Genomic DNA, 16,397 nt, shown 5'->3' on the forward strand with positions numbered 1-16,397 from the left:
TCTATCTCTCTCACTGACCCATATTGACCTATTCTATGGAGTCTTGGCTTCTAATTTACTGTCCTATATCCACACTTAACTATTAAATATATGCATACATTACTTATTATGTACTTAAAATTCAGAATTTAACTTATATACCTTAATGGTTCGTTTGATACGAGGAATAAGGGATAATTAATCTCCGAATTAAATTTGTAAATGATTTTATCTCATATTTGGTTGGAATAAAATCGCGGTATAACTAATTCCGAGATTAGTTATCCCGAGATTGTAATGTTTCTTGTATCCGAGGGTGGGATAACAATCTCGGGATAACTAACCCGAGATAATTAATCATGAGATAACTTGTTTACATAATCCGTGTAGTTTAACATGCCATAACAAATTACGTGTTTTATTTTTTAATTTACTAATCACATGTTATAAATAGTTTCTCATATTCTAAATTTGTTTATATACAAAAATTAAAGCTCAACTAATTTATAATAGAAAGAGAGTAGTTTGACGGGTAAAAGGGCGCCTAAAATGGAGTCTTTGGCGTCTGCTACTTTTGGTCCTATTTGAAAGTGGTTGATAAAACTTGACCTTTTCCCTGTTCTTCTCGTCCTGCTTTTTTCTTCTGCCACTTACGTTATAGCCTAGGCAGTTTTATTATTAAGTGATTTCTGTTACACTTACCAAATCCAATAAATTTCTGATCTTTCTATTAATTTATCTGTCCTCCTTAATTCCAAAAGCAGCCAAAGATCAGCAGTTTTAACTCCTGTCTTTGGGAAACTCTTCCTGCTTTTTCTCCTTTTCAGCCTCTGTTAGCTTTTACTCTCAGCTTCTCTGCTCAAAGGTGACGATATTTCTGCTTTTTTGGTGTTTCTTTCTGTTTTTCTTTCCATTAGTGGTAGTCTCTGTTAGAATTCTTCCGCTGTTCCATTAATTAATTGTCAGTTTATTTTTCTTGTTTTGCCTTTACTTTCAAGATCATGGATTTCTAATTTTTAACTATTTACTAGTAATAGGAAATAGGTAATCTTCTCCTTTGCCTTCTGGGAATATTTTTTTTCTTGTACTAAAGGATTATTTTATTGTGAAAAAACATGTTTGATTCTATTGTGTTTACTTCTTGATTCCCCATACGTTTTTATCTATGTGAGGATTGTTATGGATATTGTCAAAGGAAACAAGGAACTGTTACATAAAGCAGAGTAGCTACATCAACTATATCTGTTGAATACGTTGCAGTTCACCTAATTGCCTGCACCTAAATTTCTGCAAAGTTCTTTTTAAGTCTTACAATTCACTTCTTAATTTTTCAACTCATCACTATACATCTGTATGTGTTAGTATATGTTTACTTTTGTGCAATTTAAGAAATTCATGAAGGGATTTTGAGTATTGGATTGTTTATTTTTTACCAGGCTAGATTTCAGCAAAATTAATATTATGGGAAAGAACAAGTGGACTAGGCATGTAGATCATGAAGATGAGAATATACATCCAGGTTGCATGTGGGGGCTCATACATGCCTTTGGCTACCATAGTTGGCACTCTCGTGTAAAGAAGAAATCTCTGCCCAGAATCGGAAGTAAGTCATTCTTAAATGAAATATATATATGGGAGATTTACGTTATATATAGTTACCGTTTAAAGACTATCGGTTATTGTTGGGATTAATTATAATATCATGTTTCTTACAAACAGTTATTGCTGGCAAGTATAAAATATTATACTATCGGTGTACAAAACTTAAACTCTCATTCTGGACTATCTGGTTTTGTTCAATTCAATGTCTAACAAATTCTTGTATTCTTCCTTCAATAGGCGATCGTCTTTCCAAAGAAAGATTCCTTATCCAAGATTCCAGTGAACTAGAAATGCTTTTGGATGATAATGAAAGTCAGTTCTTGGTAAGTATTTATTGCTTGATAATAACCGTTTGTAAGTTAATCAGTGTCACAATGTTTCAAATTGATGAATGAAACTAATATTGTCATATCCTTAGGTTGATAAGAGCACCAGAAATTCAGGGTTGCCCAACAAAAGGTCTCTAAAGGCTAAAATAAAAGCTTTAATTGCTGAGGAGATGCATAAGGGAAAAAAGAGGTCTAAGCAGAAGAAATCAGGCTCTTCTAACCAACCTAAGTTCCAGAGAACTTCTTCAATTCATCACTATGAACCAACCGAAAATGACCTAAGCGAAATATGCAGCAACAAGAATGTGGAGAATGGAGCCACTAGCTCACTAGATAAGAAACAGATCAAGGCCATCGACGAATATGATACTTCCATTGATAAGAATGCTTTAAAATTTCAACTTAAAGATCATGCTGAATTATTTTTGGAAATTTTAAGGGAAACAGAAGTAGGATATCAGAACTTTTCCAACGGTCAGCTGACTTCAAAGAAAAAGGCAAGATTAACTAAGTCAGGATCATACCCTGTGTCTCATTTGTCACAAAGAACAAATTTCAAACCAAGTAAGCTTGAGGACAAGAAGAATGAAGTTTGGTCTTTTGCAAAAGGGGAAAGATTGACAAGTGGTGCTCAATCAAGATCTTTGTCGAATTATGCAAAGACTCTCTTCACAAGTTTAGGGCTCCTGGATGACGATGGTGGGAACGTGAAGCTAGAGAAGTCGTCTAGCTTTGCCTGCCACAGTATCAACGGAGCAGTTGATAATAAAGAAAATAATGAAGAGCTCGTCGATGTAGAAGAAGCAAATAAGCATGGCTCTACTTATGAATTGTTTGAAGATTTGAATGGAGACTTTCATGAAGAGCATAAGGTGGGAACAGACTATGAAAGTAAGTCCAATAGTTATTGTGAAATTGATGGATTTGATATTAGAAAAACTACGATCGTGCACAGGAGAAGTTCCTCTCTAAATGAGTCCATGGATAGATATACCAAATTATTTAAACATACTTCTAAAAAGGAAGTGAACTTGAATCCCTCCAGGAGTTTGAAATTGACTAGTGAATACGAGATGCCATTCAGAAGGATCCGTTCTCTATCAAATGGGGTTCCTGGTGATGCACAATTTTCAGAATGGCTAATTAGGACTTTAGAGGAGACAAACTCACATATCAGAGCTGAAACTGAGAGAGAAGCGAAGTCGATATACAATCCTACTATCAGCTACGCCAGTGAAGAGACTGGAAGTGAAAGTGAAAAAGTAGAAAGAATTGAGAATAGTAAGACAGTAGAAACTACAACAAGCTTAAAACCAAAGACAAATGAGGAAGGTAATGCTGAAGTTGAAGACCTTTCGGAGAACATTAATGATGTAACAGTGTTCAAAGGAAACTCTTATAAAGAACAAGAGATGAAATGCAGTGAATCAATCCTAAGTGATGTGCTTCCAAATTCTGAAGAAGAAGACATTCCCAGCTGTGAAGAGTTCCAAATTTCAGAAGGTATGCTTTTTTTTATTCATTAATCATCAAATATTTTTAGTATTTGTATATACTAAGGCATTCCCTTTAATAACTTCTACTTAATTGGTTTCTTGTGGCTCAGGTTTGGTTCTTAAACACAATGTTGATGTTGATACTCTTGCAAAAGCAGATCGTCGCAATAAATCCTACAGAAAGGAAAATGCGGACTTGTTTTATGTGAGGGATATTCTTGAGCATTCAGGTTTCTCAAGCAATTTCTTCAAGACAACATGGTATTCAGCTGCTCAAGTATTAAACCCTTCAGTAATTCAGGAACTTGAGTCCTTTTGGCATCAAGAACAAGAGTACTGCTGTCTAGATGACTTCTACTTCTGCTGTCATCATCATCTGCTATTTGATTTAGTTAATGAGGTTTTAGTCCAAATATATGATAGATCATTCACATACTACGCTAAGGCCTTATCCTATAGTTGTCGTGTTCGTCCATTGCCAGAAAATCGAATGGTTGAAGAAGTATGCAAAAATGTAGGTACCTTGTTAAGGTTGAAACCAGAGCAAGAATCAATCGATGCCATTGTAGATCGAGATTTGAAAAAGGATGATGGTTGGATGAACCTCCAGTTAGAAAGTGAATGTCTGGCACTTGAATTAGAGGACATGATCTTCAATGATCTTTTGGAAGAACTTAGCTGTCCTTGAGTTTGTAGAGTTAATTACCTGTTGTTCCTATTCTGTAATTCATCTTGATTGATTTTTGTACATGAATTTTGGTTTTGCTCAATGTATATATTTACACGATTAATATGTTCAGTTCAGTAGTAAAAAAGTGTTTCTCCGATGCCAAACTAGGTCAATCCATATATGTTATCTTTTGTCAATCCTCACTCACCTAATGAGCTAGCTTTTATAGTTGATTTAACGTTGCTTTCGGCTAGTGTCATATATATGTTTCATGTTCATATGTATGTGCTAATTCTGGGGCTGATTCTGTATGAAATCCCAGTTTATGAAGTCCTATAGGAAACTAAAGCTGGAAGAAGCAAGGTCTAATTAAGGATATTCGTCAATATAATGGTGAACAATCATGAGTCGGACAAATAGGAGTAGTTTAGTTAACATGATGATTATGTGGCATCGTCTAATCCTACACTAGATTATCTGCTGTTAATATATACTCTTTTTCCTTGGAAAAATGACACACTTTACCACAATATTTTGACAAAGCTCTGCAAAAAATAGATGTTCAGTTTTGTATCTGACATTGGTATATGTTGCAGACCTTTTTGACTGGTAAAAGAAGGTATAACGACCGACATTCTTGTCCTCGCTAAAAGGATTCTACGACCAGATTGAATTCCGACCGTGTACTTTAGCTACAGAACTTTCAACATCGGGCTTTCAGAGATCGGCGACAATTGATTTTTTCCCGATTGTTATTGACTAATAATCCGGATTTAGTTTCCTCGCTAAAGGCCTATTTTCTTGTAGTGGTACATTAATAGAGTACAAAAAATGTTTGTTTCATTTTCCAGAGCTCTAAAATGATTTAATGATAGCGAAATATAGATTAATAATACGTAAGAAATACTTCATGAATTAAGCATATTTTACCATTTGCAAATAGTAAATATTGTGTGAACCATAATTAAGTTATTCAAGGGGGAGTGTTATAAATATATTATATTATGGATGTTCATTTAGTACTCCATTATAAAAAAGCTTCATGAAGAAGCTTATCCATATGAGACTCCGCCGTAAATATGTTTATCTATTTAGTACTCCATTGGAAATAAGCCTCCTGAAGAAGCTTATCCTTTCGGTACTCCGTTATGGATAAATATTACCCATGGTAGAAGATTATCTATATCTGGCACAACAGCTTAAAGTAGCAGCTTACAAGCAGCTTACACAACAGCTTACACAGCACCTTACAGCAGCAGCTTACAAGCAGCTTCCTTTCTTCTATAAATAGAGGAGAATTCAGTTCATTATGTACATAAGTTTGAAGTTTGAATAATATATCAGTTTCTCTCTATATGTGTCTTTACTTTACTGTCTTTATTTTATAACACGTTATCAGCACAAGACTCTGCTATCTCGAGAAAATACTTTGAAAGTATCAGAGGTACAAACTTTCTTTTTCTAAATAATGTCAAATCTTTCTAAACTTGAGTTTGTAGCCTTGGATATATCGGGCAAAAGTTACATGTCTTGGGTGCTTGATGCCGAAATTCATCTTGATGCGATGGGTCTGGAAGACACCATCAAAGATAAAAATCAGGCATCAAACCAAGATCGTGCCAAAGCAATGATATTCATATGCCATCACCTTGATGAGGGCCTGAAAATGGAATATCTTATTGTTAAAGATCCAGTCATACTGTGGAATAATTTGAAAGATAGATATGACCACCTGAAGATGGTCATTCTTCCACAGGCACGTTATGATTGGACTCATCTAAGGCTACAAGATTTTAAATCTATTAGTGAGTATAATTCTGCTATGTTCAGAATTATTTCCCAATTGAAACTATGTGGTGATAATATTACTGATCATGATATGTTGGAGAAAACTTTTACCACTTTTCATGCCTCGAATATGCTCCTGCAGCAGCAATATCGAGAGATGGGATTCAAAAAGTATTCTGAACTTATCTCACATCTTCTTGTAGCCGAGCAACATAATGGGCTATTAATGAAAAATCATGAAAGCCGACCTACTGGTTCTTGTCCATTCCCTGAAGTGAATGAGACGAACTTCCACCAAGCTAAGCGTGGAAGAGGACGTGGCCCCAGTCGTGGTCATGGCCGTGGTCGGGGAGGAAACTCTAATCGTGGTAATAACAATGCACCAAAGAACCCTCCTCACCACCAGCAGTGGAAAAGGAAGGAACAAAAGCATGAAGCGGTGCAAGCAGCAAAGCCAGAAAATGCATGCTATAGATGTGGAGGAAAAGGGCATTGGTCACGTACATGTCGTACGCCAAAGCACCTGATTGAGCTGTATCAAGCCTCCCTGAAGAAGACAGAGAAAAATGCTGAAGCAAATTTTATTTCTGAAGATAATTTAGACTTTATGCATTTGGATGTAGCTGATTATTTTGCACTCCCGGAAGGAGAAAGAAGTCATGTGATCGGTAGTGAATCTGTAGAAATGTAAATATTTTAATTTTTATAGTAGATAGTATGGTTATGTAATTGTTGTACATAAATAAAAGTTATGCTTTGACAATCATGTTTACTATCATATTTATTTTGTTTATGTCATTTTGAAGAATATGGATAATCCTCAAATTATGTTTGGATTAAAGACCAATCAAGAAGATATTTGTGTAATTGATAGTGAAACAACTCATGCCATATTCAAAGATCAGAAATACTTTTTTTATTTGCATAAGGAAAAAGCAAATGTTTCAATAATATCTGATAATATAAGTTTGATTGAAGGCTCCGGAAGAGCTACTGTATTTCTGTCTAAGGGAACAAAACTTATTATCGACAATGCATTGTTCTCCTCTAAGTCCCGAAGAAACTTGTTGAGTTTTATAGATATCCGTCGAAATGGGTATCATGTTGAGACAATAGATGAAATGAACGTGGAATATCTTTGTATTACAAAGAATATTTCTGGCCAGAAATGCATTGTAGAAAAGTTACCAACTTTATCTTCAGGCTTATACTATTCAAAGATTAGTACAGTTGAAGCACACTCTATCGTAAACCAGAAGTTTACTGATTCAAATACTTTTGTGCTTTGGCATGGCCGTATGGGCCATCCTGGAACAATAATGATGAGACGAATTACTGAAAATTCGAGTGGGCATCCATTAAAGAACCTGGAGATTCTTACAAATGATGAATTTTCTTGTGATGCTTGTTATCAAGGCAAAATGATCACTAGACCATCACCAATGAAGATTAGCATTGAGTCCCCTACCTTTTTAGAACATATATATGGGGATATATGTGGACCTATTCACCCACCAAGTGGGTTATTTAGATATTTTATGGTCCTAATAGATGCATCTTCAAGATGGTCTCATGTGTGTTTACTATCATCTCGCAACCTGGCATTTGCAAAGTTATTAGCCCAAATAATTCGATTAAGGGCACAATTCTCAGATTATCATATAAAGGCTATTCGCCTTGATAATGCTGGAGAATTCTCATCTAAAGATTTTGATGATTACTATCTATCGGTTGGGATAAAAGTTGAACATCCTGTAACTTATGTTCACACTCAAAATGGCCTTGCAGAGTCATTTATTAAACGACTGCAATTGATAGCAAGACCACTACTTATGAAAACAAAATTGCCTACTACTGTTTGGGGCCATGCTATCTTGCACGCAGTATCACTTATCCGTCTCAGACCAACACATTATAATAAATATCCTCCGTCACAATTAATTTTTGGTCATGAACCAAATATTGCCTATCTACGAATTTTTGGATGTACTGTATATGTGCCAGTATTACCACCACAACGCAGTAATATAGGCCCCCAAAGAAGGTTAGAAATATATATTGGGTTTGAATCATCCTCTATTATTCGCTATCTTGAACCATTGACGGGAGATTTATTTACTGCTCGATTTGCAGATTGTCGATTTGATGAAATAAATTTTTCACAATTAGGGGGAGAGAAAAAGGAAATCAAAAGAGAAATTGTGTGAAAAGTTTCATCATTATCTCACTTTGATCCACATACCCCTATATGTAATGAGGAGGTCCAGAAGATCATCCATTTACAGAATATAGCAAATCAAATGCCAGATGCATTTACTGATTTGAAAAGGATAGCTAAGTTGCATATCCCTGCAGAGAATGTGCCTATCCGAATTGATGTCCCAGCAGGACCATCTACTAGCATGAGAGCTAGTGAACCTAAAGCACGCCTGAAGCGTGGTAAACCTATTCTAAGGATCGAAATCCTAAAAAAAGAAAATCGACAAATGATCAAAATGATATTAAGAAGGGATCTCCTGAAGAGACCCAAGATCTGATTAGTTCTGAGATTCCTGAAGAAATCAATGAACCCGAGACTCAAGTGAGTGAGGAACTTTAATAAGTTCTACTGGTGATGGGATTAATTTAAATCGATCTGAAATAGTGGGTGGATAATATTTTTGCATGTAATGTTGCACTTAACATTATACAAGATAGAGAGAATCTTAAACCCTGATCTGTCGAAGAATGTCGACAAAGATCTGATTGGACAAAATGACAAGAGTCAATTCAATCGGAATTGAAGTCACTTGCTAAAAGAGAGGTCTTTGGACCAGTAGTCCAAACACCTGCTGGTATAAAGCCAGTTGGTCATAAATGGGTTTTTGTGCGAAAAAAGAATGATAAAAATGAAGTTGAAAGATACAAGGCTTGCCTTGTTGCACAAGGATTCTCACAACGACCTGGAGTCGATTATGAAGAAACATATTCACCCGTTATGGATGCCATAACATTTCGATATCTCATCAGTTTAGCCTTACGTGAAAGGCTTGAAATACATCTAATGGATGTGGTTATAGCTTATCTGTACGGGTCACTTGATATTGAAATTTACATGAAAATTCCTTAATGATTTAAAATGCCTGAAGCATATTCAAAATCTCGGGAAATGTACTCAATCAGATTACAAAGATCTTTGTACGGTTTAAAGCAATTTGGGCGCATGTGGTATAATCGCCTTAGTGAATATTTACTGAAAGAGGGTTACATAAATGACATTATTTGTCCATGTATTTTTATAAAGAAAATGGCTTCAGAATTTGTTATACTTACTGTTTATGTTGATGGCATAAATCTTGTTGGAACTTCAGAAGAGCTCCAAAAGGCAATTGAATATCTTAAGAAAGAATTTGAGATGAAAGATCTTGGAAAGACAAAACTTTGTCTTGGTCTGCAAATTGAACACTTAGCAGACGGGATCTTTATCCATCAATTTGCCTATACAGAAAGGGTCTTAAAACGCTTTTACATGGACAAAACGCACTCATTAAGTACACCAATGGTTGTTTGATCACTTGAAATGAATAAAGATTTGTTCTGACCTCCAGAAGAGGATGAGGAACTCCTTGGTCCCAAAGTACCCTATCTCAGTATAATTGGTGCACTAATGTATCTTGCTAATGCTATAAGGCCTGACATAGCATTTTCTGTTAATTTACTAGCAAGATATAGTTCTTCTCCTACACGGAGACATTGGAACGGGATTAAGCATATATTGCGATATTTAAAGGAAACTCTTGATATGGGTTTGTTTTATGCTAACAAAGATAGTGCAGATCTTATTGGTTATGCAGATGCAGGTTATTTATCTGATCCCCATAAAGCTAGATCTCAAATCGGGTACGTTTTTACATGTGGAGGTACTATCATATCATGGCGCTCCACAAAGCAATCTATTGTTGCTACTTCTTCAAATCATGCGTGTTTGCTTCTTATCATTGACTTGAATCACTACAAGAAAATAGGCCTTTAGCGAGGGGAAATAAGGTCGTTAAAAATCCAAATTCGGTCGTTATAACATGTTAACGGCCAGAAAAAATCCGGTCATTAAAAGCCCCGACGTTAAAAGTTAACGACCGGATTACAATCCGATCGTTAAAGATCCTTTAGCGACAACATAATTTCTGGTCGTTATACATCCCTTTTAACGGCAAGATTTTCCCTTCGCTAATTTATTATCCAGTCGTTAAAAGTCTTTAATGATAACAACTAATTTAGTCATTACAAGTGCTTATAGCGACCGTTATTCCCTTCGTTAGTTGTACTACTTTTAAGAACCAAATTTAAATTACAAAAATTTAAATTTGATAAATAGAAATAAATATTTATATGATTTCATACACACACACAACACTTGAAAATAAACCAAATACTTGATATCTTTATTAATACAAAGAACTAAAGTATCATATTTAACAGAACCAATCTGAATTGTATGACATCATTTTTAATAATTCCTAAAAGAGAAACATAAAATTGCAGCATATGTACAGTGTCTTTAAACCATCCCTAACAAAACATAAACCTCTTGTACTTCAACTTGCTCTACACTTTCATCAAGGATAGGTCTTCGGACTTCAAATGTTTGATCTGTTAACATAACAAATGTGTGCCAGTTTAGTAACAAAAAATAAAAAACTAAAGAAAAAAAATTAGATGTATGCCAATTTAATAAAGAAAGATCATATCTAGATGTTAACATAATAAATTAAATTATTTTTCATAACAAGTGCACACTTAAATAGAGGCAACTTCCAATTGAAACCCAAATCAGAATGACACATAAATGGTGCATGGGAGAAACTAGATCATTGAGTAAATGCCCAACAGTTGACAAACAATGACATATTATCCACCTAGCACACTACAAAATCACCTCATATCCACATATTTTGGAAAACGATTAATGTAAAAACTAATCTGTAACATGGTTTCACCATTTTATTTCCAATTTCAGGAAAGACTAAATGACTGTGTCTCGACATTCAACCTTGTGAACATACAAACCACATAAAATTCATATCTTAGAAGAAGAAAGCAATATAGCAAAAGTACCAACACATGAAGGTTTTCTATTTCCCATTCAGTATCGTTCATACCTTAACTCATTGATTCTTGAATTAATGAACATTTTATACATAAAAAAGAAAGAGTTAAGTTGTTTGAAGTAGTCAGATTTGGGAAGAGAGACATGATATATAACAACACTAGCCAATGAATCGGCATTAGCATTGGCAAACTCCAATAGCTCATCTTTATCCTCAATTCTTATCAATTTTCCCAACTATTCTTAGCATTGGCAACCTCCAACAGAAGGCTATCTGTTTACTAATTCTATTAAAGGCTACATTGATGGCCATAAACAAGAAATTTAAATAATACAAAGATTAGATGACATAATAGTGGACAATATCGTAGCAGAAAAATGATGCATTGAATTTTCTATGTCTATGTACAATGATCAGAAAACTGAGACATTAGAAGAGTTGCTGACTTTGCTTTAATAAAAGGATACACGCGTTATTTCCTTGAAGGGAAGGTGTTTCAATCAAGTGAAAGTACAACTTTAATTTGATATCTTTTCAGCTATATTAGGAAATCCTCTACTTCTTTTACATCCTCCAACAATTAATCTTATCTTTATGTACCTTAACTTTATTGTAAGTTTATTTTCTTAATCTCCCCAAATGTTGATCCAGGTTGCTGAATTTTGGTGGAGCAATTCCTGTTTCCTCTACCCTGTGCAAAGAAGGAAGAGGGATGTAGTCGCATCTATAGGTGATGTCACGACCAGAGTTTATTGCTGAATTGTCTTTTTAGTTTCTATTTAACATTTTTATTTTAGTTATTCAGAAAGTAGCTGAGGAGATATCACACAGGAAACAGTTTTGCCTAGGTATTTAACTACAGTAATTGGTAACATTTTAGCTGTCTTCAAACTTAACATACTGACAAGGAAGATAATGCGAATTGAATAAATTATTACTTTAGAATTTGTGGTAGCCATATTATTCTATACTTTAACTGTCTTTTCCCCTTTTATCTTTGGTTGTTCCCCTAGATTTGCATGAAATTTCCTGCCCTTTTCACCCTCTTCTAGGAAATTACGAGTGCTATCTCCACTCTGGGATGAGATACAACCAGAGTCTGTGTGCAACGGATGACTTCTCCTCGGAGACTTCTACAGCAATTTGGCAACATAACAACCCAAGTTACTGAAAATGTTGTAGAAGTTTCTATGAATCATAATATCCTCTCTGCCTAGCCAGATATAATTCATATTTTTCATCTGTTGACACCATAAATAGTTCTTCAGGGTTAAATCTAGTAAAACGGTATCTGAATTTGAACCAATATTTTCATGTCCTACAAGTTCATGTTCAATCAGCAGTCTACTGAATGAAATGATTTAGTTTCATAGTTCAGCCGGTAAACAACAGCATTTATCACTTCGACTGTCTGTTTTGGTACATGAATAAACTGCAATAATTTTATCACAGAATACAATAGGATTTCAAGCTACTAACCTGTTAAATGATTCAATCTACTGCTCAATTAAAGATGGTGATGAAGGCTGATCAAATACTGCACTTGCAAGCTGTGCGTATTTACTGTCTAACACATCATACGGATGTTAGCCTTATGTAAGTATTGAGTAATAGTAAGATATTTTTGCTTCAAGTTTTGGAATTGCATGTTAAAATTGAGACTCATTGTGTTAAAAGGGAAAGATAAATAACTTTTAGGATCGGTCAGTCCCAGCACATTGTATATGTTTCAAATACAAGACCCAAGAGCTTTTTCAGTCAGTTACTCAAGATCCAGGAGTTCAAGAACTGTTAATCATTATTAATGCTGATCCTTTTGCTTTCAATATTTGAAAATAATTCTAATGGTATGATACTCAACCTCTATTCAGTACTTCCTTTAGTTTTCCTCTAAGAAACTAAGAGCCTAACATGAACACTCCTACCTCCTGCGTTCCACCTGCACTGTAGTACTGACACTAACTTCAAACCAAAGGGTATTGCTTTAGTTATATGAGCACTCTTACACAATTAACACTAGTAAAATACAACACATTCATGAACAGTTTTATAGGGGCATATCAAGACATTTAAATGACATGAAACACATGGGCACAGTGAATGAAGAGACTAAAGCATGATAAGCTCACAAAGATTGCCAAACTCCAAATTTAGAGGTGGAAAAAATCTAGCAGGGAAGATAAGAAAATACTCGACCCAGTTAAGTTGCTCACAGGTTATTATACTAGCATTTGGATTTAGCAAACAGATAATACATATTTAAACTAGCACCTACTAAAAATATATTATATTAATGTTCATATTAGGTACACACAGGATGAGCAATGTCTTTGGAAGGAAGTTGTCAACGCCAAACATGGAGTCCTGAATCATTTTTGCACTAAATTATCAAGAGCACCCAATGGAGTTGGAGTCAGGAAGAACATTTGTAAGCTACGGGAAGAATTCTTAGTGAACAAACACTTTGTAGTAGGGAATGGTCAACATATCAAGTTTTGGAAGGACAAGTGGTTTGCAGTCATGGTAGAAGGGGAATTCATATAGCAATTGGATGGCGCGATATCAAACCGATTAGGATCTCATTCTTACAAATTAATCTGTCACCATAAAGTTGAATCATGATTGTCCTTCATTATATACACTATACTGATAGTGATACCACAAAAATTCTATAGCAAAATAAAATTCAACTGTTGCATTTGTTGTGAATGAACGATGTTCCCTCAATCATAACCTGAATCTCAAACTGCCAATCAGACTAATAGTTAAAGAAACACATCAAGCATATCAAAATTCCTAAATGGTAGTACAACAAATATTCCCAACTTGTCTCAAGGAAATATAAAACTTCAAACAGGGGTAAGGCTCTAATTTGGACAAGTCTAATCATTGAGCATGTTATTAGAAAAATTACAAGGTTAATGAAAAAGGAAAGTCTAGTTCAAGTTTGGTAAACAGAAAAGGAACAAAGAAATAGTTTACCCTTTAAATATAAAACAAAACTAAAAATTACTAACTGAACCTATTCCAACTACTAAAAGTACTCAGTCTATATTATTTTCATAACCTAGTTACCGGAGAAAAGGAGAAACAATTTCTATTGGACCCTACTACTAATGATGATGCTTTATAAAGGCGATGGAGGAGTACATCCATATGTCCAAGAATGAAGTGGGTAGGTTGTCTTGGATTTAGGACAATACAATAGTCACTTATGCGACTATTCAATTTTCAGCTATCAGCGGGTGTACTCAAGTAGATTAACAATAGTGGGTATTTATTTTTGCATTGTAATTTAAGCTCTTATCTGAAGAATTTGTCTAATTAAGTCAATTAGCAGAGCAGAACAGAGTCAGAAGCGTAGGCAATTGTGCACACAATCACAATTAATCATCGTGTTATAGACTATATCGAGAATAGAAGTGGTACTTTAAACCTCTTTCAAGAGGGAAGATGAGTCTCTTATGACTTTAGAAGGACGAAGCATGTATCACTTTATCATTAATAATAGAATGTTCAAAAAGACGAAGCCTGTAAGTCTCAAGTCATCTTAGTTTCATTTCATAACTTCTATTTTCAGGATATTGATACTCTTACCTTAATAAAGCTAAGTTCAACAGCTACATTGATTGACAAATTTATCAGAAACGCTTTTGTTTCACTTTTTGTTTTTCTAACACAGATCCCAAATAGAGACAACGAAAAGCAGAGCTTCCTCATTCAAAGTGTGCACAGCAAAGTAAACACAAATGACACAAATTATATCATGAAATTATTAACGCGAAGAGCACAAATAACTTAACAATTGACACAAAGAACACTTCACTCATACTAATGATAGATACAAAATAATACTAGCTTTTATTAATCATGTACAAAATAATAGTTTATGCAAATTGATTGTGTTAGGTAAAATAGCATAACTTACCTTTTTAGGTTGACGGTGCTTGTAACTAAAATTCAGAGTTTCTGAAAATAAGGACAACAAATAACTTTATTTTGTCAATAATGTACATGTAATCACGGATAAAAGAATTGCAGTACCACGTCGGTATAGGAAGTTATAAAACTAGGTGTAATAATCTCTTAACCAACAAACATTAATTAATACAACTTAGTAGTTCATAAACATCGTATGCAGCAACATTACCACAAAGCACATGCAGTCACCTTTCATTTCGTATTAATATATTTAACACTCTACAAAATACAGCTACGTAGGAATATGACTTCATAGCTACATAGCAACATCAACTATCATTGAACTGTCAGGAATTAGAACCAGCAGTTAATCCATGAAAATTCACCTCCTTGAACTAGCTAACAAAATGCTATTTCAGTACCAAACCAGAAGCACCCAATATGGATCTAATCAAAAGCGCAATCCAACAACATACTGTTTTAATGAACAAAGACTTTCCAACTAATTCATTATCAAGATACTCTCTTAAAGGGCAACTCTAAAACAAATTCAGAGAATCAACAAGATAGTTTTACTTAATTTTAAATGAATGAATTCGTAAATAAATCAATTATCTAACCAAACAATTTATACCCCAAACTCGACTTATCCTTAAACGACTCATTTTGAAGTTCGATTCACAATTAATTAGATAAAATAGAAAGGGAGTGACACAAATAGACCTGTTAAGCCAAAACTTTCCTTAATAGCAATTGAAAAATCAGCAATTACACAGATTTTGACTCCAAAATTCAAGTAAGAAAAAAATGACTAATTGAACTCGGAACCGTGAACGTCGTCCTCGAACAGTCACATCTGAACAACGCAAAACACCAACCAAACTCAAGCAAGATCCGCGAATGAAGATCAACAGGGCAGAAACTAATATATATATATATATATATATATATATATATATATATATATATATATATATATATATATGAAAGAAACTTAACCCCAAAATTAGAGGAGTAATAGCCGAAAATCAGAGAAGAAAACTTAAATCTTTGTATATCTCTTTTTGTATTTTTTTTCTTCTGAAATTCGAAACGCGAACAGAAAATCGAAGAAGAAAACTCAAGAGCAGAGAAGATTTTTGCCCTTAAAACCCTAGTTTTTCACTCACTTTTTCTGTTCGAAATTAAAAATTAAATTTGAACAGCCATGGTTTGGAACTGAGGTTTCATCTAAACTAAAATTAACATAAAAATGGTACAATTTCGAACCTTACCTTGATGAGAAGAAACTCGAAGTTGAGCAACAGTTTTAATGGAGGTGACCAAAATTAGTGTTCACGACAGGAGAAATAGCAGGTTTACCAAAATAAGTTTAGGGTTTTTTTCCTTCTTTTTGGGGGGTGGTTGGCGATCCAGGTGTGGGTTTGGGAAAAAAGAGGGAAATATTAGCGCCAATTTATATTAATAAATTATTTAACGACGGGCTATGTTATATTTTAAGGACCGAATATTATCCCTTCGTTAA

At 34.4% G+C, this 16,397-nt stretch overlaps 1 protein-coding gene and 1 long non-coding RNA gene across 2 annotated transcripts; one reads left to right on the forward strand and one right to left on the reverse strand.

Moving 5' to 3' along the window:
- The first annotated feature begins 488 nt into the window (after positions 1-488).
- Positions 489-4,240, forward strand: LOC107799165 (protein TRM32). Its single transcript, XM_016622251.2, has 5 exons — positions 489-844; positions 1,416-1,582; positions 1,819-1,904; positions 2,000-3,413; positions 3,517-4,240. Exons 2-5 carry the CDS (start codon positions 1,441-1,443, stop codon positions 4,092-4,094), a joined length of 2,220 nt encoding a protein of 739 aa, XP_016477737.1. The 5' UTR covers positions 489-844; positions 1,416-1,440; the 3' UTR covers positions 4,095-4,240.
- Positions 4,241-10,344: 6,104 nt separating this feature from the next.
- Positions 10,345-16,285, reverse strand: LOC142176335 (uncharacterized). The gene is made up of 3 exons (XR_012704835.1): positions 16,147-16,285; positions 14,880-14,920; positions 10,345-10,493 (listed from the first exon to the last, which is right to left on the reverse strand). It is a non-coding gene; the product is annotated as an uncharacterized LOC142176335 (long non-coding RNA).
- Positions 16,286-16,397: the final 112 nt, after the last annotated feature.

This window comes from Nicotiana tabacum, chromosome 22 (assembly GCF_000715075.1).
Source record: "Nicotiana tabacum cultivar K326 chromosome 22, ASM71507v2, whole genome shotgun sequence".
NCBI lineage: Eukaryota > Viridiplantae > Streptophyta > Magnoliopsida > Solanales > Solanaceae > Nicotiana > Nicotiana tabacum.